This window comes from Corvus cornix, chromosome 7, assembly GCF_000738735.6.
Source record: "Corvus cornix cornix isolate S_Up_H32 chromosome 7, ASM73873v5, whole genome shotgun sequence".
NCBI lineage: Eukaryota > Metazoa > Chordata > Aves > Passeriformes > Corvidae > Corvus > Corvus cornix.
In genome coordinates, this window is record NC_046337.1 from 31,121,527 (window position 1) to 31,149,526 (window position 28,000).

The 28,000-nt window shown below is 42.6% G+C and overlaps 1 protein-coding gene across 4 annotated transcripts; it reads right to left on the reverse strand.

Annotated features, from left to right (window-relative positions):
- Positions 1-1,863: 1,863 nt before the first annotated feature.
- Positions 1,864-27,998, reverse strand: NAB1 (NGFI-A binding protein 1). Of its 4 annotated transcripts, none has more exons than XM_039555016.1 (8): positions 27,835-27,998; positions 21,788-22,621; positions 16,165-16,298; positions 15,132-15,183; positions 9,474-9,584; positions 7,000-7,141; positions 5,658-5,783; positions 1,864-4,534 (listed from the first exon to the last, which is right to left on the reverse strand). In XM_039555016.1, exons 2-8 carry the CDS (start codon positions 22,604-22,606, stop codon positions 4,443-4,445), a joined length of 1,476 nt encoding a protein of 491 aa, XP_039410950.1. In that variant the 5' UTR covers positions 22,607-22,621; positions 27,835-27,998; the 3' UTR covers positions 1,864-4,442. The 4 variants fall into 4 exon arrangements, with proteins under 4 accessions (XP_039410950.1, XP_039410949.1, XP_010404831.1 ...); XM_039555015.1 differs by having other exon boundaries at positions 5,634-5,783; XM_010406529.3 differs by lacking the exon at positions 27,835-27,998 and adding an exon at positions 27,310-27,495 and having other exon boundaries at positions 5,634-5,783.
- Between the last annotated feature and the right edge of the window lie 2 nt (positions 27,999-28,000).

Below are 28,000 nucleotides of genomic sequence, written 5' to 3' on the forward strand. Positions count from 1 at the left end.
TCATATTTCATGTTCTGCTCCTTCTCTGCCCACAGAGTTCTTTCTCGTGGTGGTGCGTAGGTGTATGTGAGGGATTTATCCTTTCCCCACTGAATCACTGCAGCACAACATCTTTTCAACCCTTCTGTACAGCACAAAAGAGCCTCATGGCATTTCTCCTCATTTTCCTGCTGAAGGAGACAGCCAGCAGGCTCCACACTGTGACCCAGTTGCACCTCGGCTCAAGGCTGGGAACAGCGCAAGCCCTGCTAGCCCTGGTTGGGGGCATGTCTGGAGGGGCAGTCACCCCTCCTTCTGCCAGCTGGCACCCCAAAACCACAGCCCAGCCTGCCTGATGCCAGCACGAAGGTGCTTGGAATGATGCTGCTTGTTCAGCTGGAAAATGGCTCCACACTCAAGGGAAGGAGCAGAGCAGGGTGCGCTGAGCATGCTGTGCTCTTCTCACGGCCTTGTGAGCCCAGATCCAAGACACAGTTATCAAATCCCACATTGCCACAGTAACGAACCTTTGTGCTTTAACTAGCGGCTGCTGACATGCTTCCATCAGGTCTGACACTGGTGCTGTGTATGAGTTCTCTGTATTTTGAAAGGAAAATGGGGAGGAAATGAGTTCTGCAGCTGTTATCATGGGCAAAGTCATTGCTGTGAGTAGAGGCTCAGCCACAGACAAAGGCCCTCCTGGCTGACCCTCACATCAACTGCTTATTCCGAAAAAGACACAGGAGCTTTAGGCAGGTAGCCAGCAATAAAAATTTAAATTTTAGCTATATGAGAAACCTCCTGAAGCTCCAAATGAACATTAATGACCCTTGTATAAGTTGTTCCATCCAACAGTGCTTTCCAACCAAGGATCTCACAGCTCAATGAGACACTAACTCAGGCAGGCCTAATGCAAACCTGTGAGCACCAGCAGCACCACTGTGTTCTTACTGAACTTCGGGTAGCCACTGCTCAGCCCGTGTCAAGTTACAAAAAATAGACATCTAAAGGTTTTCCATTTACACTTGTGCGGAGCCTGACAGTAATGCGGCTGTTCTCCCCCATCCTTGCACCTTCAACACCAGAGTGTGTAGCTGCTCCTTTCTCCTCTTTCCTCTCCCAGAACAGGGCAAGATTGCACTGAAGTGCAAGGCCCAAGCCAGCAAACACTGGTTCAGATTCCCCATGTTTACCCTCCTCTGGGTTGCGAGAAGGCAGGGGGATCGCATCTACTCCGTCCCCATCTCTGCTTCAAACCACTCCTGACTTCCATGCCATCTCAGCAATCTGGATGTTCTGAAGGTATATGGAGGGGTTCTACCCCCTGTCCCCCCAACTTCTCTTTGATGTTTTTGCTCCCTTGTCTGCTCTTCCCTTTTTACACTCCATCTCCCATCCAGTTTCTGCCCCCTAACAACCTCTCAGCAGAGATGTGGGCTGCTGCTTAGAAAGCAAGCTGGAACAGGGTAGCAGCTGCTGAGGGCAGCAACGCTCTGTCTCCCCAGTTCCCAAACAGCACTTACACACATGCCTGGCATCCCATCCTAGCAGCTCTGTGCTGTTTACAACCCTGTGTAAATATGAGCACATGCAAAAGCAGGAGCACAGGAGGTGGGAAGGGAACTCAGTACTACCCTCAGTGCTGCAGACCCTTTCAGGGTTTTAGTTCCTCCCTCCTTCCTGGGCCCACTGAGCCCTGCAGGCTGTGCACATAATGAGGCCACCCCTAAATGAGCATTCAACCACAAGAGCAGGAAAAGGCTTCCTCCAGTGAGAGCTGCAGTTTGAGGTACTCCCTCCTCCCCTATTCCCCCCCCCCCCCCCCCAAATTAACATCTCCTTTAAGAAAACAATTTAAAAAGAAAGGACAAACCCTGGGGAAACTAAAGAGTTCTCACGGTGAATTTTATTTTGTAAGGAACAATATAAACATGTGAATAAAACAGGCATCATTTGCAGGGCTGGCCTTTGATCCAGAGTACCCTGGATCTAGCAACCCTTCCCGAGCAGACGAAGGCAAGCCTTTACCTGCGACTCCAGAGGCTGGCCTGGTTGCAGTCCACCAAGACCTTTGTCATGGAAAGACCAATGCTTGAGTATTTGCTATTACCAAGCGTATGTGCAATCTTGGAATGTACCTCCCACCTCCCCCACCCCAGGATTAAAAAAAAAAAAAGAAAATCATACAGCTGCAAACCAGTAAAAAAAATTGCTTCCAGCTTATTGAGACTGAAATGGCCTGTTGGACTATAAACTGAAATATCGTTCTGGAGATAACCAACTGGTCGTGACACAAAGTACTGCATTTACAACTCAAAAATATAACTGTTATATACTTTAATTTATAGCAAATTTAATACATTAGTGTTTACAAAATAAATTCTGGACTCAACTGAAACAGCGTGCTGCTTAGCAAGTTCTTTTTCCTTCCTCTCACTTTAACTGAAGAGACCAGTAAGCTTCAGAGCTTCTTCTGTGACCCACACACAACTTTTGATGGTGTCAGATGCTGGAGAAAACCAAATGTTTCCTGCATCTCTAAAGGTTTGCTGCTTGGTGCCTTCTACTGCTCAAGCTGTACAGTTCAAACCTTAAGCTGTCCTTTAACAAGTTCCATACACATTTCATGAAAGCTACTCAGGTACTAACCAGGGTACTGGTTAATGTTACAAACTGAAGAAACATCCGTGCTACTAACTCACACAACAGGAAAGAGGAAATATAACTACACATTCAATCTCTTACGCCTAAACAGCAAAGCTGTGAACTCCATTGCTTAAAGTAAGATACTTCAGTAAGTGAAACAGTACCATACAGTTCAAGAAACATTTTTTTTTTAAAAAAACCAAACACTTTAATAGTATAAAAAGTTGTTTTACTGGTGTTTCTACTATAAAGCTTTGTTCCACAAATCAAGTGATAAAATAATTAGATATGTTTACAGTGATAAGAGACTGCAGTGTAGACATTTCAGCTCACATTTTGCTGAGCATTTCGGTACAACAGAGACTGATTCGTTAATACACACCTATGACACAGAGCGAACTGCGACATGAAGTGCACACCTGAATAGGGAAGTTTACCCACTGGCATGGTAACTCACTTTCTTCAGCTCTCCCTTTCCCCTCCAGAACACGTTGTAAGCAAAAACTGTATTCAGAAATGGAGGCATATAACTGTTCTGACTGCAGAGCAGCACAGAGGAAAGATGGATGCACACAAACACACCGTGGTAAATTCCAAAGTTATATGCCAACTACTCCTCCTTAGACAAAATGACATCTTCAAAAGTGAACATGTACAAAAAATAAAAACTGTCAAATAAATAAAGAATACAGATGTTAATTAATCACATACATAAAGAAACGGATTGGTATACTGTATGCAGTATACAGTATATTCATAGAATCATGTGGGCTGGACAGCACTTAATAAGGAGTTACGTGCTGAAGTCATAACTCCTTGTCTCTCTCCTCCAAAAAATCTTATGGTTTCTGGATATCAAGTGCAACCTTTTACACCAATGCATAAATCCTGCACCGTATCTCATCTTTGCCACACTTGGGATGCCTTTTTCTTTTTTTAAGATCCACAGAGAAGTCCACGAAGTTATAATGGTCTGAATGACAATTCTTGCAGCCCTGTCCATACTACTTGGTCTCTTGAGTTTCCTACCAAATGAGATTTAGTAATTGTATGGTACATCAAACCCCAGTTTTTCCCAAGGAAATGGGAGCCAATCATATGGACTCTTCCATACTCTAACTGGCATTTCCCACACTCCTGACCTGTATGTAGGTATTATGCTGTAAGTGTGTTACACAAAGGCTGCTGAAACCATTGGAAGTGATGTAGCGATAGTTAAGTGTCAAGTACATCTGCTATAATACAGAATCAGGGTCTAGGTCTATCAAATGCTATATCCACATAACATTTTAAACCATGAAAATATTGTATGCATTTTCCTTTTTCTACAAATATTGTTGCAAACTTGCTGTTAATTGTGTCACGAGGTTTGCATTCCTAATTCTCCAATGATTTTTAATTCAAATGTTTAACAACCATATCTACGCTAGGTACACTGAAAGTAGACATTGAAATTTCAAGTAAAATGAACTGTAGCCACATCTACTGGACTCAATACACGTCCCGACATCTAGATTTACTTTGATAAGTTACACAAATACATAATACATTCTTAAATAATGAAGACCCACAATATTAATTTGTGAGTCTTCCCACGTTATAAAACCACTTTTACAGGAATGTTTATTCACCTGTATTACTGTTTCAGTTGCAGTGTCTCTTGTTTTCCTGTTCCAAGGATTACTGTACCAGTTCTTAGGCTTTGGCTATTGAAATCTCTTATTTGAATGAGGCAACACTGGTTATTAAGGCTGGTTTTTTTTATCTCTTGTGAAGTTTCATTCTTTACTATGACACTGTTTCCCAGAGCAGAATGACTATCTTGTGTCTTCGGGTTCTGTTTTTATGACCTTCCTTTCAATGTTGTTAAAAGCTGAATGAGGAAAATCCTTTAAAATACCAAGGCCTTCTGCATTGAGAAAAGAAAGAAAGAAAGATGTTAAAACACTGGTTGGAAACAAATATATTTTGTTCTTAAATCAACAAAAAGGTCCAAGAACCATATGAACATCAACAGTTGAATCAATAAATTTTGCCTCCTCCTCTTCGGCTTTAACCCAGCTGGGTTAGAACCACCTCAGTTACACCACAGTGATGACAGAGGAAGCATCACAGATTTACTTCACCCCTCTCTGGGAGCAGGGGCTAATGGAGATGCGCTCTGCACTTGCATTTTGAGAGGCAATGGGTAAAAATCCCCTACTGGAGATTTCACTAAGTGAATTATCACTGGGATTGGGACAATCTGCAAAAGAGGTGAGACAAGATTACAGTATCCCAAAGTGAAAAACGCAAGATTCTGCCCTGTCTTCAAAACAACCACTTTTGCATCTTGCCTTTCAAATAACCTCTTTGCCACTGCATCTTTCAAACTCAGATGGGATTTTATTATTACTCTCAAAGTTTCAAGGGTCTCAAGAACTCCTGGCTTTATCTCAGTACACTGAATATTAAACTGAAACCACCCACAGAGATTTCACAAAGGTTTCTTGCTCTCTTCTATCAAATTTAGAATGCCAGAGGTAAATGACAAGACTGGCAGCAAGCAGAGGTCAGTGAATTAGAAACCCAGGTGGAAAAGACTTACTGCATGATATGCAGTTCACAGTAGAGAAATAGTGCTAGGTCCTTACAAACTATAATAAAGAGGCCTTTTTTATAAAAAGCCTGATTATTTTATACAGAATGAAGCTGTGTCATAATCACGTTGCTGTCACTGTGATGCAGTTAAAGTATTTAACAGCAGTAGTTTGGGTCAATACCACTCTCTGAGGACAGACACATGCCAGAACTTGCTTATCTGATTCCAGTTACTACATCCCCTGAACTTTTCCGAAATAATATTTAATCTGACTCTAGATTAACAAGTAACACTCTTCGAGTTTTCTCCAAAGCCTTGATGGCATGGTTACACACAATGCATGCCAGGCTGCCTTCCTAGCTGCTTCACTCAGAGACATCACAGAAAGGTAAGAAATCGTGGGTAATTTCTCAGGGGCAGCACTAACCCGAGGACTGGGACTTTGCCTCACCACTGGGGTAAAGCCGGATCAAATCACTGCACAGAGATTTCCCAACGTGCTGCTCTCCATCAAGTGAAATGTGCTGCATCTGTCTGCTTGGCAGGTTGGACATTCGGAGGTTCAGTGGTCTTTCACCTGCAAGTTGTTCACAGTGAAACAGTGATGTATTAAAAGCAAAGCAGTATTAAAAAACAGGTAGAGCCTTAAACACATATTAATTCTATCAGCAAAAGTGCATCCTAAATTCCAGCTGCTCAGGGAAGTTTTCTAGCAAAACAAAGCTTATGTAAATATACTGCTTCACAGACTACTCCAAGGCACTGCTAGAAAGGGACACCCAGCCAGACCAAAAAAAAAAAAGTAATCCTTTTTAAAAAAACCCTTTACTCTGCTCAAAAATCCTTGAGATAGAAAAATTTTCCTCTCCCACTGCACAATCCCTCTGAGATCCTAAAAATTTCCAGTTCCCCTGCACAATGGCTAAATGGCATAAAGAAGCTTGCTCGGCCAAGGAAAGCCAGATCCATACACCTAATCTTCATTATTACTTCTGTACCTCATTGCTTGACCAATACACACAAATCAAAATCTGTTTTTAACACTTACTTGTATTGATTCCCTTCGTTGTCCCTCTACTACTTCATTTCAACCCCCTTAAAAAACCTAGCACTTAAAAACCAGACACAAGAACTTCTGGTTGTATTTCTTTTGTTTGTAACATTTTGTCTCATTTCACAACAGTAGAAAAAGCAATCCAAACAAAAACGCTCAAACAAAACAAACACTCCTAAAATTAATTCAAGACAAGGAATAGCCAGTTGGTAAATCAAAAAGAACCACAGAACTGTAAGCTTTTTGAAGAATAACAAGCTACTAAGAACATCATTAGAATCTGCTTAGTGCTAAGTAATTTACATAGCCAGCTCCTCAGGTTTTGTTCCTAGACTGCGCAAACAGGTAAACAAAAAGGGGTACCAACTCTATTACCTGCTTTCGATTTCCACAAAACAAGAACACAAATGAAATGCAACACTCTGCTTTCTTTTCAAAACTGAGGATAAAGGTAGAGCAAAGTCCTGCTGTCAATAACAGCAGTGCACCCAACCTCCTTCCCTCCCCACGTTATCCCTGGGGAAAGCAGCTTGCCAGATACACAACAGGAACAGAACAGAACCTGAGTGTACATCTGATTGTATTATTTAGACCATAAGCACTTCAGGGCAGAGAGAGATCTTGTCTTGTCCATTCAGGGCTCAGGGTTCTGTACGAGATAAACACCACCATTGACAGAGGTTGCATAACACCAAATGTCTTTGCTGGCAGCAACGCCCGTGCCTGGGAGCTACCATACCTTGTCCGTCAGCATTATCTAATGACATGCCATTGGGGCTGTGCTCTTCCGAGTTCTGCCTGTAACACCCTGTGGAAAGACGTCTCTCTAACGCTGCCTGGTTGCAAAGAAACTCCATCTGTTTTGCCATCACCTTTTCTGACTGCAATTAAAACAAAAAAAAGATTTCTCTCTTTATACATACATAGAGCAAGTCAAAACACAGGGGTAAAACCATATCAGATGAAAAGACTAACAGCCTAGATAGTGGCTTTTGTTGACTCATATGTACAGATGTGTGTTTTATGGTTTCTTCAAAACTATGAAGCAAACAAAATATTTTTGCACCCATAGAGATTTTCATAATGTACATCTGAGTCACTCAAGAATACTTAAAATGCAAGCTGTTGTAGTTCATCTACATAGAAATGCAACATTAAATTCTGTTCTTCAACAACACACAAAAATCACTTCCTGCACTTTAGGACTGCAGGTTACATGAAGAGAATATCACGAAAAGCAAAAAAGAGTGTCATAATTATCCAGTTAGCTCTGTTCAAATATATGCCTTCACAAAGTATTCCAGAAAGTATTCCAAGAGCAATGGCAACATCTGCTAAAAACTTATGCCAAGATTTCACCAGACATCTTGGAATCTTTATTTTAGGAAACAGCACTACACAAGCTTAAAAATCTGCCATTCTGAAAGTGTAGGATGACAGTATGTTTGTGGGGGATAAAGGTGTGAAATGTCTGTCTAGAAGAAGAACAAGACCTATACACCTCTAGAGAGTGGAGCTAAACAATCCAGTGCAACGTGGGAGGAAATGGCGTCTGAATGTTTGTCATTGACTCTAATGCCAAGAGAATTCTAATTTTCACTATAATCTTGTTCTCGAGAGAATGTAAACAAGCATCTTGCAAAAATAAGAAGAAAATCACAAGTCAAGAAAGTTGATTTAGAAGAGCCACAATGAACATAAGAACAGAAAGTGTACAAACTTAACATGTACAATTGATAGGAAAAATTAATTTCTCTTTCAGGTAATGCCATAATTGTTTCAGCTACTACAGAGCTCTATTCATTGCAGAGCATTTCGCTTTTCTTGGGAGATGCTGAAAGCCCTGACTTCCCACAAAAGGCTGCTTGCTCAGCATAGTTCAATAATTTAAATGTACAATGACAGCCTAACAGACCAGCAAAACCTGGGCTTCTCCAGCACAGTGGTGACCCCGACAGCAGGGTAATGACATGGCCAGTATTTACATACTCTGGCTCAGAGCTCATCAGGGTCTGCAGAAGACCACAGATAGCTCAAGCTTGGTCTTGGGAGGAAGGTAAAAAACCCCCTATTTTCAAACAGTTTACTTACAAGTGTGCTTTAATTTTGATATTCTGTCACTCCTTTTACCAACTTTTGAACTGTGTAGTAATTTGAAAAAAAAAATAAAACCTTTCTCATTCATGCTATCTTTGTTGTTTACTTGGGATAAAACTAGAATTTTAAACTTCAACGATGCTTCAGATCACCACAGAAAAACCTACAGAGTTGCAGATCTGTTTAAGCTTGAATTAAACCTGTAGTCCCTTGTTATGAGGCAGTGACTAACAAAAACTTTAAAGCATATACAAAACAAAAATAAGCTCATGTAATTATTCTGTGACATCAGAACATGTGGCATAATTGCATTTGATGTATCACAGATTTGTATGACCGAGCACTACTTTGCAATAGAAGGTGGTAAATGATAGGGTAACACATCCATTCTCAGAAAACAAGAGGGTAACTCCTAAATGTAATCTTATATGCAAATTTGGTGATTACATTTGCCCAAATCAGCTATACAAAATAAATTTGTTGCAACTTAGCATGAAATCCCTCCTTGGCAAGAACTGGCAGTAGGAGATGGGTATTTTGCCTCAAGGCTGGGATATAATACAGGAAAGACAAAGAAAGAATCGGCAACCTGTCTTCATTTATACAAAGCTTTCTGTCTGCTCCGGATCACTGCACTTCCACCAGGCTAGGTGTTGTTTAGGAAGCCAATTTATCCTCTCAGATCCAGAGGTTCACTTATTTCCTAAACATAATGGCCTTTCTTCTTGTAAGACATGTCAGAACTGAGGACTCCAAGATCGCCTACTCTATTCCTCTCAACTCAGTAACTTGAGCTTTCCATTTATAGCAGATAACGCAAGTAACACAGCACATACTGTACCAATACTACCCTACTTGCTCCCAACAGGCAACCACAGATTTTCAACCCTACTATGCTGCATCTTACCTCCTTGGAACTAACAAGGGCAAAGCTGTAGTACTGTGTCAGAACAGTTTTGGGAGGTAAACGTGAATTAAGAGTGATGCAACCACAGCTAAGCTAGGTAGCCTTTTAAAAATTATGGGAATTAATTTAGTAATCAAAACAACAACACATCAAAACCAGCGTACAAAGACACAGCCTGTGTTATTCACAGTGTAGTTTAGTTGGTTTACCTGGGAATTAAGAGCTGTTGGGTCTTCACTCTTTCCTTTAGCCAAAGCAAGTGGCATTTTGTCTTGCTGATAGAGCGTCTGGACTGTGTCCTGGAAATCTGGATAACCGTCCTATTGAGCATAAAAAGAAAGCAAACCAAGAGGGACATATTACTGCTACCAAGAGGGACATATTACTGCTTTTTCTTCATCCTCTCTGTACACTTAGAAGAAAAAAAAACGGACTAAAAAACACATTCCTGAACTTCTGTGAAAATTCTGGACTGCAATTTACATGTTTTGTGCTATCCAATTCATTTAAATTTGTGCATAAAACACAGCCCCTCCGCAGCCACTGCTATATACCTAACATGGCGCAGACAATCTCATCTCTCTCAGTCTCAGGTGAATCCAGACTACCCCTGTTACTGATATTAAACTAGTTTACATTCAGCCTTCACAGGCAGATTTAGGCCTACGGTTTCTGTCACTCTTCAGAAATCAAATTTATATGCAGTTGAGGACATATACTAACCCTGTGAAACTGCGAAAAGCCTCCTGAGATTCAACGTTTTTCACACAGAACCTACACTAGTATCACAAAACAAAATATCATCATTTCAGAAGTACGGTGGAAAATTTATAGACTATGGGAAACCATGATTCAATAATTCTTCTAGTCTGAAATTCTTATGACATGCAAATCTCTTCTGCAGCTTGCATATGTATCAATAAAGCAAATAAAGCTCCTGTGAAAGCCTGCCAGACTCCATTAAAATAAATTAACCATTGAAGCAAAGGTTCAAGATGAGGAGTTTATCCAGCTTGGTATTATAAAAGGAAAGCTCATGTGCCCTAGAGGAATACCCAGAAATGTTTACAAAAGCACAGTATAGGTAACTGTCAAAATGTGAGAGGAAGCCAGAGATCTTAAGACAGACCCAAACCTGAGAACAACGACATCAGTCACTGAGGTTCTGCAGACCTGGGTCTCAAAAATACACCAAATTAGGTGCATTTTCCTTGTCTATTCTAAAGACACATACATGTCAATAATTACATTTTTGACAATAGATGGACAAAAGGGTTACAGCCCAAGAAAAACAGAAGTGATCTTTCTGAAAAAACACAGGGGAAGGACCACAAGGTTCCCTCCACTGGCAGGCTGCCCACTGACCTGAAGAGCAGTGGCCTGACCCAAGGCAGATGGCCAGAACCTCAGTGCAATGTAATGCCATTAAACCTATTCTTTATGCTCAGGAAAAAGCCCTAAAATCTGTATGAATGCTGCATATTGCTTTCAAACACCCAGCATACTCCCTCACGGAACAAATAAACACAATAGCTATGCAAAAACTTCACAACCAGGTAAACTGCCAAAAAGCCTCTAGTCTAACCCAGAAACAAAGGATTTGCACCACTTTCCCACAAGCACTGACCACTTTCATAGCTAAGACCTGAATGTGTTTGGGAGAGGAGAATGATTATGTGTAGGAAGATGAGAAGCTGAACACACAAAACCCTATCACTCAGGATCCTATTTTTGCAACAAAACAGGTAACACAGTTCTTTATAACACGTTTGTGATCACCTGCCTATACAAAACCAAAGGCTGTTTCCCAAAAGTGGGTCTGGCTGCCTGTTGCTGTGTCACCCCACAGTCAGGCAGATAACTCCTGGAGAGTGATGTGGTTCTGGATCACGTTCCCAGAGGCCCTTCCCACTGTTGCCTGTCCCCAGCGCCCTGTGGGATGAGGAGCACACTGGGCCAAGCACCAACCTGCTCTGCCCCATGGCTGCCTGGAGGTCCTTCTACATGCACTGCAGCATTTTTGTTTTGCCATGCTGCTGCTCAGTTGTTTTCCAAGCAGCTTTGAGCAGCAGATGTTCCCAGTCCCACATGTGCTTTTTTGCTCCCTCTAATGACATTTTTCCTATGAAAACAGTAGCTTCTACTGCTTTTGCTGTTTTTGTGAAAAACACAAATCCCACACTTCGGTTTTCTTTTCAGCCTTCTCAGAAATAGGGGAGATGGGGCTTTTCTCTCCTCTTCCTCCACCCACACCGGCACCAAGGGAAGATGCTTCCTTACAGCCTCTGCTCAGGTCTCCCTGCCTGTGCGCCCTCGACTCCCACTGAGCTTTGGGAAATCAGTTTTTGAAAGCTCTTCCCATCCCTCTTGTAGATGAATGGAGATGCTGACACACAAATTAATTTCTTTAGACCATAGACAACAAGAATATTTTTCAAGACTCTCCTTTCTTCCTCTCTTGGCTGTTCATGCTGACTCTGAAAGGGAACCTGGTCGACCCCAATAGTGATGAACAGCCTCTCCCTCCACGACTTCTGCCTGATGTACCTGTGACTTGTTTTGTTTCTAAGCTGGTGCCACAACAGCTCATTGCTTTCAGTGGTGCCGGCACTGAGTCACAGAAGATGACAAAATAAGGGGTCCCCCACCCCACAACACCTAAGCAGGAGAGATCCTTGGTCTGCAGGATGATGTGCCATTTCCATCCCTATTTGCCTGTCCTGCTCTTTGTCCAGAGCAGGTTTAGGAACCACCTCCCTTTTTAATAATCTGCTTCCAAATACCAACTCACTCCACTCCTTTTTTCACTCCCTCCACACCTTTAGTCTGTCATTTGCCTGGAATTTTTTCCCCTTCTCCTCTTTACACTTCACTCCCACAGCTCACCCACCCACTCAACGAATAAGAGGGGGAGAGCTCGCAGGGGAAGAGAAAGCCTTTTACAGGTAATTTGATGTAATTCATGGCACATTGTTTCTTTGTAATGCTTTTGCGAGTTTCATATTCATGAAAAGGATAAATTTACAACGTGGCTGCAGATTGACAATGCTGCAGCTCGCACACACAGCTCTGCTGGCTCTGCTCAAGGATGACCTTCAGAGCCTCTCTGGAGGCTTTTTAAAGTGTTATTATATTTCAGGAAATTAACTCATCTTTTTTTTAAGTAATCTTTTACACTATGCAAACAGGCTGTGAAGTCTTTCCAAATTGAAGCCCTAGTATTTTAGGCCACGCTTCACAGAGACATTAATGACTAACGGTTAAAGGAATGGTGAATCAAAATACAGAGTTCGGCCTTAAAACAGAAAGGCAAAATGACCCTTCTCAAAAAAAAAAACAAAAAAGGAGAAACAGAAAAGAGCTAGTTATAACAACAAAAAAGTACCCCATGTTCAGGTCCTCTCTGTGTTTTCATGATAGTGAGCGAACAGATCTGCAATGAAGCACTACAACTTCAAAAACAGTGTAAGTAATTCTTCCCCGGAACAGAAGGAAAAATCTGCATTTGCTACCATTTTCCTTGTTACTTTCACCTTTCCAAAAAAAACCAAACCTAAACAAACTCTCAAAAAATCCCTGAACATGCTACTAAAAAAAGGATTTTTTACATTTTTTTTTTCAAAATGCAAGACCCAGGAACCCAGAACAGCAGTGATCTATGTCATACTGCATCTTTTTTACATTTCATTGAAGTAAAGCCCACAATTTACAGCATACCTCAAAATTATAATGCACTGAAGTAATGCTTTACTCCTTCTTAGAAGACTCCCAAAGTTGTGAGGAAAAAAGACATTTCTGCTGATAACAATATGGGTAATTTTGAAATTAATAATGCTAGGCTATCAGATTAAAGAATATTTAATTCAATTTAATTTTCAATTTGTTATTTTGGAAAAATGACCTATTTCTGAAAAAGTAATTTGTACAATTAGGACACAAAATTTTCACAAGCATTTTAAAATATAACTGGTAATTTTAGATAAAACTAAACCCAAGTAAACATCCTTTCTCAGAATTATTGAACAAAAATGGGTATAAAAGAAGCAGGCCTTCCAGACTCTTTAAGATTTCACCATGCAGAAAATAGGAGAATACACATCCCCTAAGGCTGTCCAGATTTCCTGCTCTCCAGAAAACCTCAAGTTTCAGCCTGTATGTTTCAGGATTTTAATTTTACACTTTCTTTCAATAAAGATCCTGTAAAAAAACAGCACCTCCCTTGCAGCATGTCATTTTAGACACTTGCTCATCATCAATTATTACTGAATAAAGGAAAAACTTCCTTATTCTGAAACCGAAGTCACTGAAATACTACTTCACGCAGAGGAGTGGCTCCCCACCAGCTCTAACAAATTAGGGCTGGACTGAACAAAAGACAGGAGGCTCAAGCAACCATCCTGCAACATGTTGGTCAAGGCTGATAATGGTGAAGCTGGATAAAATCATTTAATGCAGCTTTTCCCTGCTCTTTTTTGTGGATCACAGAACAAGCATAGGTCAAAAGCAAATCCTGACACACATAAATGACATTACTGACTTACCAAAGCTACCAGTAAATCCTCACTGCACATGTATATTTTGCACTACATAAACTCAAAACTACAGTAGTATATGGGCTGATGGAACTTAATAAATAAGATGAATTCCTCTGTACCTATTCATAACTGCCTTTTCAAAACCAACTGCTCTCACCAGGGTTTGCCTCACAGGAAAAGCCTTTGTACAGGTAAAAGCATTGCAGTACTGAAAAAAAAATTAAAGCCGTCCTATATACAGTGCTTCATTTATCACAGAATGCGTTACATACAAGAAACACATTTCAGAATGTGTTGCAATTTTCCTCTACAGTTAAAGAATATATCACCTATCTGTGTCACATACAAATCTAGCTCAGGTCTAGCTCATATTCTAATACACGTTTAACCTACACCTTTTTTGAGTAGACAGTACAATAAAAAACACCCACAGTGCTAAGGATAAATTAGATACCCATGTAACAGTGAAACAGTAATTTGTTTAACATACAAATTAAAAAGAAAGATCTGCTATTCTTATCAAGTATATAAGTATAAATACGTACATCTGACATTTTTTTATTTTTACTTTTTTTTTGTTAAAAGTAACTTTTTAAAAGGCCTCAAATTTCCCTTCCAGCAGTGGTAACTGAAGAAAAAGCTAAACTACATTCCTGCTGCTCCTGCACTCTTAACAAGAAATTCCCAGGATCTCCCTAAGCAACATCTTGTGCAAGTGTATACATCAGCCATGTATACATGCATTTGACACAAAACTCATTATAAAAACCTGTAAATTAACATCTACAGGCACAACCATTTGTGTTGAGATATATAGCTTTTAATTAGTTTTTGACTTTTCAATACGATCAGTGTCATAATTTATGGCATGGTCAGAGATAGCTAATATTCTGCCGTCAGTCCTTATCAAGAACTCTGTATTTTGGACATGATCAACAGCTGATTCCAGTGAATTAGGCAAACTCCACCTCATGCTAACTGAAAAGCAGGAGGCCTTATGGGAAGACATTTCCTATAGTGCTTGAGCTTATTCCACCACAGGAAGTCAGTCAGTCCCATTCCTCCCCTCCTACTCACGCTGAGTGCAAAACACTGAGAGTATCTTTACCATTAAACAAATCCTACTCTTTACCCCTGCTCCTACAGGTTTCTCCATCAAGCACTTACATTTACAGAGACAGTGGTGATGTTCTCCCACCCTCCCTCTCTCTGTCATACCCATCAACTGTCTATCAAATGTTTTTCTGACAAATTTCCTTAAGACAGATCCCTTCAAAACAAAACTGAATTTTAGCATGCACAGGTCAAAATACAGGAGTCACATTACTGTACCTCTATCTTGATTCTCTTTGGTGACAGCTCATCCCTTTCTCCACATTTAGATCTAGAAGAAAAGACACATACAAGATCAGTGAACAGCACATTAACCCCGACCATCAATAATAATGAAAAGGAGTCAAGGAAAAAAAAGTAGATCGGGGAAGAACAAGTGAGATGCACAAAAAAAGCCCCCAATTCACTTTGACATGGCAGTGAAAGTCATTCAACTATAGGAACACAAGCATTTTGTGTTGTTTTCAGAAGCATGAAGAGATTCATGGATTCTTCTTTCCAAAGAGGAAGGACAGCCCAGAGAATTACAGAAATGCCCTTGGCATTGCTTATTCAGCATGGATGTATATTCATATGAATCTCCATGAAAGAAAGAGGAACAAAGGAAAACTTTCTAAAGTGTAGAAAAATGTATTTTGGAAGGGTATTACATTACAGGCAAGGGAATTAACATCTAAAATCTAAAGAAAGTACCAAGACATTTAATCATACTTGCTAATTCTAAGGTTTTAATTGTATTTAAAAGCTGTTAAGGCTGTGTCACCATTTCATAATAGCAGTTTATTTAACAGAACAGTAACAACTGAAATTAGGACTCAGCTTCAGTTCCTTTAAAGCAAGTTTGTAGGCCACTCCCTGTGACCTTATCTTTTTGGCTAACAAGCCAAATCTGTATATGGAAAAAAGGAAATTGATGCCTTGAGCATCTATGGCTACTCTGCCAATTTACATTAACCTTAAAATACACTAATGCCTTAAATGCTTGAAATACCAGCCTCTCAGATGCCTCTCAACATGCACTATCCTCAAAATACTTGGAAAACTAGAGAGCAAATAAAAAGGTAATTCAAGACAGCTGAATCTTAGCAGTTTAAAAAGCTTCAGGACTCAAATAGCATTTTCCTCCTTTTCTCAGAAGAGCATTTTGCTGGCTGAAGAGCAAGAAGAAAGTGTCTCTAGTGCCTCAGAAGAAATGCCATCAGCCTGCTTAGTTCCCTACAAGTAAAGACCCTCTGAGTTAATGAAGCCTTACTTGGTGGTCCTGTAGGTGTACTTGTAGGTGACCTCCCGAGAGATTTGCCGGGCCAGGGCGAAGAGCTCATCTCTCCTGGTCAACAAGGCATTATCTTTCACACACAGCTGGGCAGCTGCTTCGTTAACTGTTAGCTGCAAATCAAACAAACAGGCACTCATGATTTTGCATACTTTCACCTACTGTGCTTGTAAAAGTACCTCTTCTGAAATAATAGAAAATTTTGATGGCAAGTAAAATTACCTATAATTGTACACTAAACCCTGGAGGGTTTCTTCAGTTTATTTATATCCCTTACTAAACCAGGTAAGCCTTTAGGAAGAGAAAAGATATTAATGTAGTTGGTGCATAAAGTGAAACATTATTGTAGGACTGTCTCAATGTGCACTGCTTTTGCCTCATCTCAGCATTAATTAAATCTCAGTATAAAACAGTAGGTCTGAACGTTCAGTGTTTGGCTTCCAAAGCCTGGCTTACAGGGAATACTATTTTTATAAATGCAATATGCCCAGGACTTGGGGAAAAAAAGAAAAAAACAACCACCCTGAGAGTGTGGGTACAGATGGCTTTCCCTGGTGAATACAGAATAAATTCTGTAGAAGGTGATGGTTTAAGAAACGATTAAACTTTTTTTAGCTATGTTTCTCACCCTCGTGTTTGTGAAGACTATCTTCAGACATGAATCAAATGTAACTTGTTTCAAGGATGTTTTCCTGAGCCTGCCAGGACACATTTCTAGTGCCTCTGCTGCTGGCAAAAGATTCATAAAGAAGGCGGGGAAGAAAAAGCCTGAAGTTGAGGCTCAAAATGGTTTTGCAATGCTCTTCAGAAGCCTATAGGAAGTGGTGATACTGTCATGAATTATATCAGCTTAATAATACTGCTTTCCAAGAAGCCTATGGTCAGCAGTATGGACACAACATTATTAATGCAATCAGAGACACAAATCAACATAGCTGGAGAGGCTATTCCAAGCTCCTTCCACAGGAAGCAGAGCTTGAAGAGACTTTCTCACTTTTTTCCTCAGCTGAAGAACAGCCAGAACGTGTAATGAGGCATAACAGCAAGAGGCCAACAGAATACTACAGGTGTTTTGACCAAGTGCCCACAACTCTTTCTACTCTTTTACTTCTAGAAATTAAGCTGCTTTGAATAGGCTTGGCTTCTGGCAAAGGAGCACAGCTGCTTTGGAGCTACTGTCAACAGTATGTTCTGTATCTGTCCCAGACTAGTGAATATTCCGGAGCAGCTTGGTTTCCACAGCATAGTCAGCACATCCACGATGGATGGAGACGTGCCATCCCCGACCCTCCATCTGGCAGCGCCGGGAGCAGCCGCACAGGCAGGACAGCCCACACGCGACCTCAGACACCCAACCCACTGCTCCCACAGACCAGCAGGTCTGCAGTTACAGGGCGTCTCTTGGGAGAAGGCCAAGAGCTCACCCCTTCACCCTGCTGTCTACCACACTGCAGTGTTACCTGTGAATTAAACCACAGAGGCCAGCAGTTCACCCGAATCGCTGCACGCTCCATCCCTGAAGGATGGAAGCTGTCACAAGACATGAACAACGTCCTTCGCCACGGGGCCTGATGGCATCCAAACTATCAAAAATTTATTTTACCCAAAGTGACACCTGTTCTCCAGGAAGGCTGGAAAAACAAAAACATGTATCAAGAAGAGCCAAGAGTCTTCTCTCAGCAGCCTGTGCAGTATTTCCAGTAAAATCTCACACAGAACTGCTGCTCCTAATACTTCATAAGCAATTTTTCCTGTGTTAAGCCTAAAAGCCTCTGATCTCAGTAGGGCATTTCCTATGGTGCCTAAATGTTAATCAGAGCACAAACTTGTTTTTAACAGGCGAACTAGGTATGTTGCCTGATCCTTTAGTCTCTGTACAGACAAAAAACCAAATCTCACAGAGATCAGATGTACAAGGGCGCAAACAGGTTACTATGTTCCTACAATACAAGGTACTAAAATAACAAACTATAACCCCTTAGACAGGAACAGCTGTTCTACAATGTCTGTCTTTTCAGAAAAAAACACAGACAGGAAAAAGATACAATATAAGATTAATACAACACCAATTAAAAGAATTACCATCCAAAGCAGGCATTAATTTCTGTAACAGTGATAGCTATTACTCTGCCAAGGATGAATAATATGGCTAATGCTTACAAAATAATTTGAGATATTTTTTATCCTTCAAAGTGCTGAGAGGTTGCAAAGAGCTGAAATGACTGAAAATGCTTTGGGTAGTTGTAGGCAAATGCTGTTTATCCTAATATGTGAGAAAAGCCAAATGTTTATTTGCTTGTTTTTCCTGGTTTCCTCTTTCAGGTCACATTCAGACTTACTGAATTGAAGTGCATCATGGCTTCCTGGCTTTTCAGGAGGCATAATACTGCAGATACAAAGTGTTGCATGCCTAAAAATAAAGATTCTGTGTGCTGGAAGCCTTAAGGATATGGAGCAGCACATAACCATGCAGGAGAGGGATGGGTATATTTTCATCTGATGGGGTTCACAGATTCCCCCACTAGAAACCACATAATTAAATACCAAACCGTACTGTTTCGGTGAGTCAGCAAAAGAAATGGAAGAGACCAAGCTAGATAAAATTTATTGGGTTTTTTTCTAATTCCCCTGAACTGGATTTTTTTGTTTGTTTTATAGGTATGAGACAAGCACTGAAATATAAACACACAAATTACAAATCTGACTCGAACTTGCAGGGGTCACCGAGTTCAAGGGCATGCCTTGCACTCATCCCTCCTCCAGTCCAACTTTAAACATTAAGTGCTCTCTGTGTTTGAAAAGCTGTGTAATACTGAAACAATGGGATGGATTAAAAACATCATGTTTATTAGTTTTGGAACACCTTCGAAAGATTCCGCATCAGATTTTATGTCAGATTAATGCCTTATGCAAATACTCCTACCCTGGAGTATTTGCATAAGGCAAACCCATACACTTCCAAACCAGCACAGTGTCTGCAGCTCTCACAGGCCTCTAATGGCTGCTCCAGCCCTCTGAGACACTTCAGTGCTCATACTGAAACAAAATACTCTCCCTAATTCACCACTAATAATTCCATTAGGTTTTAGTTTACACACAACTCCTCTGTGCTTGAGGACCCAGAGATACCCTAATCTTTACATTAAAAAGCTAACCACTACTTAAGCTTTTTAAATTCACAGTGAAGTTTATTCAGCTGTTCCTTGCCAGCTGCAAGGAGAAACCTTGAACTGGGAGGCAGAATGAGCAGAATGACAGCCTTGGAATGTATTAACACGTGCAGAAAAACGGTCTCTGGACAAGCAGAAACTTACCTCCCTGGGTGTTTAAGGTCCTTCCTTCTGAGCAGCAAATTGTTTAAGCCATCAAAACCAAAACCACACTGAGGCTGAGTTTACAAAAGGCAAACTCTGGTTTACCAGATTTTAAACAAAAAATAAATGGTCTCGTTGCTGCTATTTATTTTCTGCTTTAAAAAAGAAATGAAGACAAAACTGTTCAAGACAAAACTTTGTGAAATCCAGCCTCTTTAAGCCAACAGTAAACCAATTATGAGCAAATTCTTCTTGCTTGCATGTGTGCAGTTCCCATCAAGTTCAGCGAGGCCCCACATGCGTAAGTGAGGCATAAGTCAACCACAGACTCCTTTGATCTTGTGCCCTTAATCACAATAGTGATAGAAATATTTCCTAAAGCCAAACCATGCTCTCATTCCATTTTTAAACGTGGTTTTACAATGATGTAGTAAAGATCTGTAGTGCAATACTAAAAAAAATTAACAAGGCAGAGCAGTTGTCCTTTATTCCAGGTTATTGCTATCCTGCTCCTTCAATCACTACCCCAGTGTTCATCCCTCCAGCTTTGCACAGCCATGCCTGAGCCTACACAAAAGGTGCCCCGGAGCCCACCTTCCAGTACACTGCTGGATGCCAGAAAATTATCCTAAACAAGAAGTCTGCCCAGATTTCAGAGCATTTTCTGCAGTTGCTACTCCAGAGAGAGGCTGTGAAAGCACACAGCCACACATGCTGTACACCTCAAGTGCCTCCATCCTCAGGTGGGGAGAACCCCCTTTCTCTGAATCCTGAATCTGCAGCCATGTACACAGGGCATCTACACAATCAATCCTTTCAAATCCTGCCTCCATCTCATACACAACTTGTTCTGTTACGAGAGAGACTTCCACAAGGTCAGGGGAGTAAGATGAGATCTCATCTTGTACAGTGGATGAATTCATAGATTATAAGTGTTTGACATAAAGCCACAAAGCACGTAAGTGAAAGCTGCACAACTAGAACTGTGTGGTAGGAATGTGGCTGACTACTGTGGAAGTGTCTCCCCAGTCTGCAGTAAAAGCCCTTGTCAAGTCACTGCTGGTGATGTGCAGTTGCCTTATAAATGTAAATATATAAACAAAAATGTAAAGAAATATGCCTTGTTTCCTTCTGCCCTTCTACTCCGAAGCATAAAGAGAACTCAGTCTTATGCTATGGATCACACACCTACAAAACTTCTTCTTCAAGCAAAAAAAGGCTAAAGCCAGTACAGTTTTTTTGGCACTCCTGTAACATAAACACTGCTTTTCCTTTTGGGAGCTAAGCCTTACATGCCAAATTTTAAATCCAACTGAAATTTTGCAATCACTGTTAACTGTGAAAATGCTGATGCAGCATTCGTATCAACAGTGTTTTGGCACTGCTTTGAATTAATGTTTGTTCTCCTCTTGTACTGTACTTTGGCTCTAGGAAACTACTCCCCACACAGACACACCTATTGCATTACAACACATGCAGTGTGAGCCTCAGGAATGCCACAAGAGGAGCAAGGGAGGCCCACATGGACTTTCAAAGACAAGAGGGAAGAGATGCTACTGAGGGATTAAAGGACAAACATTCAGATTACAGCCACCCATGAATACTGGAGACAGTCCTTTCCCTTCCTCCTCACATGGTCTGCATGTCACTTGACAGGTTTAAGACCACCGTGCCAAAAAAACACCACAGGTTGTATAACTGAGCTTCATCCCAATCCAAGTAAAAAAATAAAAAATCCATGCCACTGGGTTTAGGGACCTCATTGACAGAATCCTTTTTACCTCAAGTGCACAAGCTACAGAGCAGAGTCTTGAGGGAAGACAGCAGAGGGTAGTAACCACATCAGACACAAGCAATTTTAGTTACTGATCTTCCAAGCAAGTCTACTCTCAAAGCTGCAAGGAAATATCACGACAGGACCTCTTTTAAAATGTACCAAATCCATAGGATCCCAAAGGCCATGCTTAGTGCAATTCTGGTTGCTATTTCAGTGCCAAACTTTCTAACCCTTCTGCTTGACAGGCCGCACCAGCAACCAAGCAGTCTGAAGACACCAAGCTGAAATCAGCACGTGCACACCCACACCCACCCACACCCACCCACAAAAGGGGACTTTTGCTGTACCTGAGATTTCCATGTTGGGCCAGGACTGCCTACACACAACTACCAAATACACGACTCTCATCACTCAGCAAGAAGTACCCATACAACAATTGCACCCTATAAACACATCTCAGCAAAGGTGTAAGAATAGGGGAGGAAGCCTAGTGCCACTCAAGGTGTTTTACCTCATGGAGGGTGAGATGCTTGCCATCCTTTCTTTTCGAGTCAAATCTGCCATATATTGCACTGTACTTCCTGATCTCCTCCTCTTTGTGAGGGTCATCGTCACTCATCTCAAAGATGTGACCAATCATCTTTGCCAGTTTCTTATTTGTTTTCAGTAACTCCTTGACTTCATTGGAGTCACTTTTGGGCAGAGAGGGAACCATACGTTCTACACATTCAGCAACTGACAGAGCAGCAGCAGCATCCAGGGTCTCGCTGTTTTCCTTTGGTGAGGCTGGAGAGCCAAGGTCAGCCGGGGAAAGGCTGTGCTCACTCTCTGTGGTGTGGTGTCCTTGCCAGAGTCTTGGTTCACTGCTGCTCTGCAGTGATAAGCTCCCCACCACATCAGATTTGCTCGTGCCCACGCTCTGCACGCACGTCGTGGCAGCGCATTTCGGAATCTTCAGGTGAGGCTCTCTGGTGCTGCTGTTCCTTTCGTAGCTGCTGCAGGATATCCCCAGCCACGCAGGAGACCCTTCTGGCAGCTTATATATTGGAATGCTGCTGACTGGTAAGGAGGTGAGAGGCTGGTTAAAAAGGCCAGGGTTTGTGACCCAGTCCCTCAAAGCCTTCTGCAGCCGTCGGACATGAAGTGGCTTGCTAGCCATGCCTACGAGAGCCATTATCTCCAAAAACTCCTCTTCCCCTGCTTCACAGAGCTGCTGGACATCATCACCACCCTGCTGAATGAAGGCATCGAAGTAGAATAAGAGATTTGCTTTTTGTAGTATTCGATACAGCTGCAGTTCTCCGAGGGTTCTGGGTAGAGCTGACGCCATCACGGATGAAAGAACCTGCAAACAGTAAAAACAGAGAGAAGATGAGCACCAAAGCACTGACATCCAGATGCACTGTCCCACTACTCATCTTTCCACAAGGCTGTCAACTCAGAGGACAGCATTTCTTTCTCTCATTACAAGAACACACACTGAAATGAAAAAGGGGCAAAAGCTCTATTTTTTGACTTGTTAACTTAATGGAAACATTTTTGAAAAAAAACCAAATCAGCAGATAGTTGTGATGTACCTACAAAAAAGATGATTCAAACATGAAGCCAGCTTGTTTTCAACATTCCCACTTCATATTTATTCCCAAGAATGTCAGTCAATATCGCTCAAAGCTTCTACTCAATTCTCTTATATCTTAAAATCAAAATGATCACAAAACACATTCTGAAGAATTACAGAATACTTGATTTCCTGAAGAAAAAAGCTCATCAGCTTCAATTCTTCTTAACTGTCGCATCATTTTTCCCCCCTAAAGTGTGGAGGACTGTAAAAGGAAAGCAAAGAAGAAAAGTGCTTCACAGAACCCCAGAGGATTAATGAAGCTGGGTCAGTAAAAGGGTGTTTTAAGAACCAAGTATTTCTACAGTTTTACCTGTTTCACATAAAAAGGACCTAATGCCTCTGCTGATCTTAATTATAGCACCAACTGCTGCAGACAAAGCAAAAATACTGATGGATTCCAACATATATAGTTTAAAAACCTTAGTTTGCGTTCACCTGCCCGTTTCATTTGCTAACAAGGCTGCCTTGTCACTGACACTTGAGACATGAAATACCACTCAGCAATACAGCAATTGTGCTTAAAGGCTCCCAACAGACAGATTGCTGCAGTGTTCAGCCCTTACGGTGGCAGGAAAAAACATTTGCACAAGTTTCAACTTCATAAACCCCTTATCCAGTTATACCACAAATAATAAACTCCTCAAGAGAATTCTAAGATCTCACACACACACCTCTTCACTCTACGGTGGCTTTCACAGCCACAAGCAGATAATTTCCAGTATTACTGTATTAAGCTAAACCACCAATCAATAAGGTCTAAAGCATGTAATTTATAGTTTGGTTGAGAAAGTAACAGAACTGAAACATTGAGCAGGTCTGCTAACATTGCTCTGGCTCTACTATCACACTGGACGTGAAAAAACACACAGTAGTAACCTAAAAAACAATACCTACAGAAAGATTTGCACATGCTGGGGGAAAAGTATTTTAATAATGTGCAACTCCCCTTCCTCCAAAACTGCAGTGCAAGCAAATACATTTGCTATGGGGCATTGGGAGATTGGTTATCAAAACTCCGAGAGAAATTATTTTTACAGTATGTGCTTTTGCCTATTGTAAAACATGTAAAATATTATAAAGAAATGGTCTGGGTGTTTTGGTTTTTTTTTTTTTAAATATGAGCCTTTTCTTCAGCAAGCCAAATATACAGAAGAAACAAACAGAGCCCAACTTCTATTCAGGAGGCATCTGGAAGACCAGGCTTTTACTACAAAATTCTGATTTAACTCTACTAGAGAAAAATAAAATCAAGAGGCCAACAGAAACTTTCCAGAAATGTATGTGGCAGCAACAGGATACCTTCATTCAATCTCTTCAGGAAGAGAGATGGAGCCCAGGGAAAAAAAAAAAAAGACCCAAAACATACAAAACCCCCAAACCACCAGCTGAACATATCATTCCTTGTGTGCCAGAATGCGTAAAGCAGAAGGGACAGCAATAGCAGTTTAGATTTGAGCAGCTACCTCAAGGAGCCGTTGGTGAGCTTCAGAGCTAATCAACTACACTCTTTGGAACTCAGGGTGAAACTGTAAACATTTAAGAGCTACAAAGTTTAGAAACACAGTTTGGCTTCAGAAATTATAGTTAACTGCAGAAAATCAATCACCTACTGTCTACACCCAAAGATACAAGAAGCAACAAGGAAAATGAGGAAAATCACTTAAAAGTAACCCTTTTCAGGGCACAGAATTCACCATTTTAAAAATGTCATTATTTCACTAGATTTCTCAGAAAAATCCACTCTAGACAAACTTTGTCAAGACAAACAAAATTAACAGCTTATGTTTAGTGGTATTTCAGTAAACTGTTCCTACCCTCCCATTTCAAACGCTGCTGACTTTTCACCACCAATACCACAAATTAACTTATATAACTTTTAAAGGAAGGCCCTTTTCCTCTGAAAGTCATTCATCTTAGCACAAAATCTACATAAATCTACATAAATGGGCTCTTTGCAGAGAGCTAAATTGAATCTTGGAAGGACGGTGGCAGTGAAATTACACAGAGCCTAAGAGCTCCAGGCAAGCCATGGAACTGAACTCATTTTTCCAGCCCACAGGCTGGAAGAGCAGCACCAGTCCACAAGCAGCCTTTACCTAGAGGCTTCTAATCAACAAATCTCCTCATGACAGATAAAACTGGATTAATATGTACTATGGAGGTGTCAGCAGTGACTCCACGGTTCAGACTGCATTGCGATTTGCATTTAAAGCAAGACTGAAATCCCTTTGTTTCATACTTTACGGACCCATTCTGTTTTTCAAATTCAGTACACTAACTCCTGAGAGGGCCGAGCAATTTTTCCACGTACAACTGCTACTGATTTCTGCAGAGAAGGCATTTTCAAACACTCCTCCTTTTGACCTCTTTTCTCCTTGCATTAAACAGAGTTCCTCCAGCACTCACCTCAATGCCATCCCAAGTTATTTCTAAATTTTAACAAGGGGAAGGCTCCCTTCCCTTTCTGAGACGGCCTCTCCTGCTGCCAGCTATGCTGTTTCTCCAGACATGACCGGTCCGGTCCCTGGTTCGGCCCAGCTCACAGCCTACAAAGCCCGGGAAGCAGCTATGCTAGTCCACCTGCAGGAGTAAGATGAGGCTTAGGAAGAGGACAAGCAACAAGCAAGGAGTGCTGAGAAAGCAGCATACCACTGCCAGAACCCGAGGAGGTTAACCCAAAGGACACCTGGCACTGCTGCTGCTGCTGGCTCTGCTCACCTGGCTGGCTACGCAAAGCCTTAGCACACCCACTCAAGTCTCAGCGCCCCACATCTTTCAGGTGACCTTTAAGCTGTATCTAAGAGACCTGAAGTACTGCTTTCCACCACTGTTTTCACTTCTTAGTGCATTGGGGACTGTGCTTTTGGGACAAAGGGTGAGCACGAGAAGAGGTTACACAGCAAGAAGATGCAGGACGAGCTCACAGCCTACTCCTGTCTGCTCCTCACCAGGAAGAGCATCTTGGATAAGGCCCTGGGGCACCATGTGTGATCCCCCTCTTGTGCAGCCTGCTCGATAAGTCTTAGGCTGTCTAATCTGTGATCCCAAACCAACCTGGTTCAGGAGTAACAGCCTGGTCATGTCCTCTGGCAAACCCTAAGAAGCCAGCCAGAACGATCTGCTGCCTCAGGAGCAAGCAGGTACATCTAACACATGGCCAACTGCAAACCCTTTTCCCAGCAAGAGGCAGGAATGCAAAGCTTGCACAGGGAGGTCTACAGGAATAAATGAACACAACCATGGCACTTGAGCTGCTACTTCTCTCCCTTCTTTGCTTGCTGTCCATACCAGTGAGAAGTATCAGAACACACAGGGAAGAGCGGCCATCTCTTATGTTTTTCACATATAGAACAAACAAAGAAGCCAGAAAACTCCCCACAGCAGACAAAGCTGTTTAAAATACACGCAAGGCTGCATATTGTTATAGCCATAGGAGAACCAGGAAGTCACAAGTTAGATTTTCACTCAGCCTTTGCAACCCACAACCATGCATTCTGATTTTCCACATTACCTCATTCACATCCACAGCCCATCACCCCACATGCCATGCCCTCCTCTCCAAACGCTGGCTGTCACCTTAACTCTGACCACAAACATAACTCCTGGGAAAAAGGAAACCAAAAACCACAGAGACAGCACAGAGTGATCTTAAATATTTGTAAACAGCTAGTGCACCTATTCCTGCTTCCTCTATCAAGACAGCGGGCAGCGGCAGTAGCAGCCCCGCTCAGCATCTTTAACCACTGGAAAACACCCGTTCCTTCCTCGTCGTGCCCGCTCCCAGCCGCACACTTCCCGGAGGTGGCAGGAAGATACACGGATGAAGTAGGCAGGTGGTGGATGTGGGTGAAGCACCGGGAAAAGGAAAACTCGGGAGCTGTGGGATGTACGCATGGGACAAGGACTTCACGAGCAGCTGTCCTGCTTTTTAAGGCTGCACTGGAAGTAAAAGCAATCGAGCAACTCTAGCTGATTTTTAGAGATTTTATTTCAGGTGAATTCTAATTGAGCTGTCACCAATTAAATTAGGAATACAAGGAGAAAGTGTGAAACATCACTTCCCTGTATTTTAGGCAAAAGTGATTATTTCATAATGTATCTTGATCACTTTGGGCGTTTTGAAAAGTCTCTGAAGACAAACTGGGTTTGGGTTTGAGAGCTGGCTGCTTTGCATATTCATTACATTTCTGCAGCGTTTCCAAAGGACTTTTAGCAGGAGGAAAAAATTACATGTAGCTGCAGAAGAGAGACTTCGCAAATTAAATAGTCTTGTCTAGCTCTGAGATGTGCCAAAATACAGCCGATGAGTGAGCTCCGCGTTTACGTACAAATCCGTACCTCGCCGCAACTAATGAGAAACTTGAAACGTGCAAAAACCCCCTCGCGTAAGGACGAGACGAGCGCACAAATACCTCCGGAGCAGGGTCCCGCACCGCGGGATGGAGCCCACGGGAAGGAAGCCCACAGCGCGGGCACGGACGGGGGGCTGCGCTCCCCACACAAAGTTCGCGGCCGCTGAGCCCGGTGACAGGAACCTCCTCGGGGCGGCTTTTCCGTCGGGGCTACCCCGCGGGGCGCCGCCGCGGCCGGACAATCCCTCGCGTCCGAGCCGCGGAGGGGCACGGCCCCACAGAGCCCGGGGGGCGGCCGGTGCCACGCCGGCCCCACCGCCCCCCGCCCGGGACCCCGCCGCCGGGGCGCCTCCTCCGCCCGTCCCGTCCCGTCCGCGCCGTCCCGCCCGCCGCCCCCGCCCCGCAGCCCCCCCGCCCCGCGGCGCACACACGGCGGGGACGCTTCTGCACTTTCCGCCCACTCCCCCGTCCCCCCCGCGCCGGATTTCTCCGGGAATCACCCACGCACGACCCGCCCGCTCCTTCCGGCCGTGCCCCGCGGCGCCGGGGCCGCGCTGCCCGCGCCCCCGGCCGCCCCGCACGTACTCTGCAGTTGGCCGCCGCCGCCGGCTGCCCGGGGCTCCCCTCGGTGCCGTCCCGGGGCCGCAGACTCAGCCCCGCCGAAGTTCCTGCCCGCGCCCCCCCCGCCCAGGCTCCTCCTTTCCCATCGACGGGGCGGGTGGGCGAGCCTGTCCCCGCCACCGCCTCGCTG

What these genes read in the sequence shown, in the direction of transcription:
- NAB1 (XM_039555015.1), bottom strand. Translation starts at nt 22,606, where the DNA reads ATGGCGTCAGCTCTACCCAGAACCCTCGGAGAACTGCAGCTGTATCGA. An exon ending in TACACCTACAGGACCACCAA is followed by an intron (nt 15,184 to 16,164) that starts GTAAGGCTTCAT and finishes CTTTTCTTCTAG; the next exon opens with ATCTAAATGTGGAGAAAGGG. An exon ending in CAACAGCTCTTAATTCCCAG is followed by an intron (nt 7,142 to 9,473) that starts GTAAACCAACTA and finishes TTTTAATTGCAG; the next exon opens with TCAGAAAAGGTGATGGCAAA.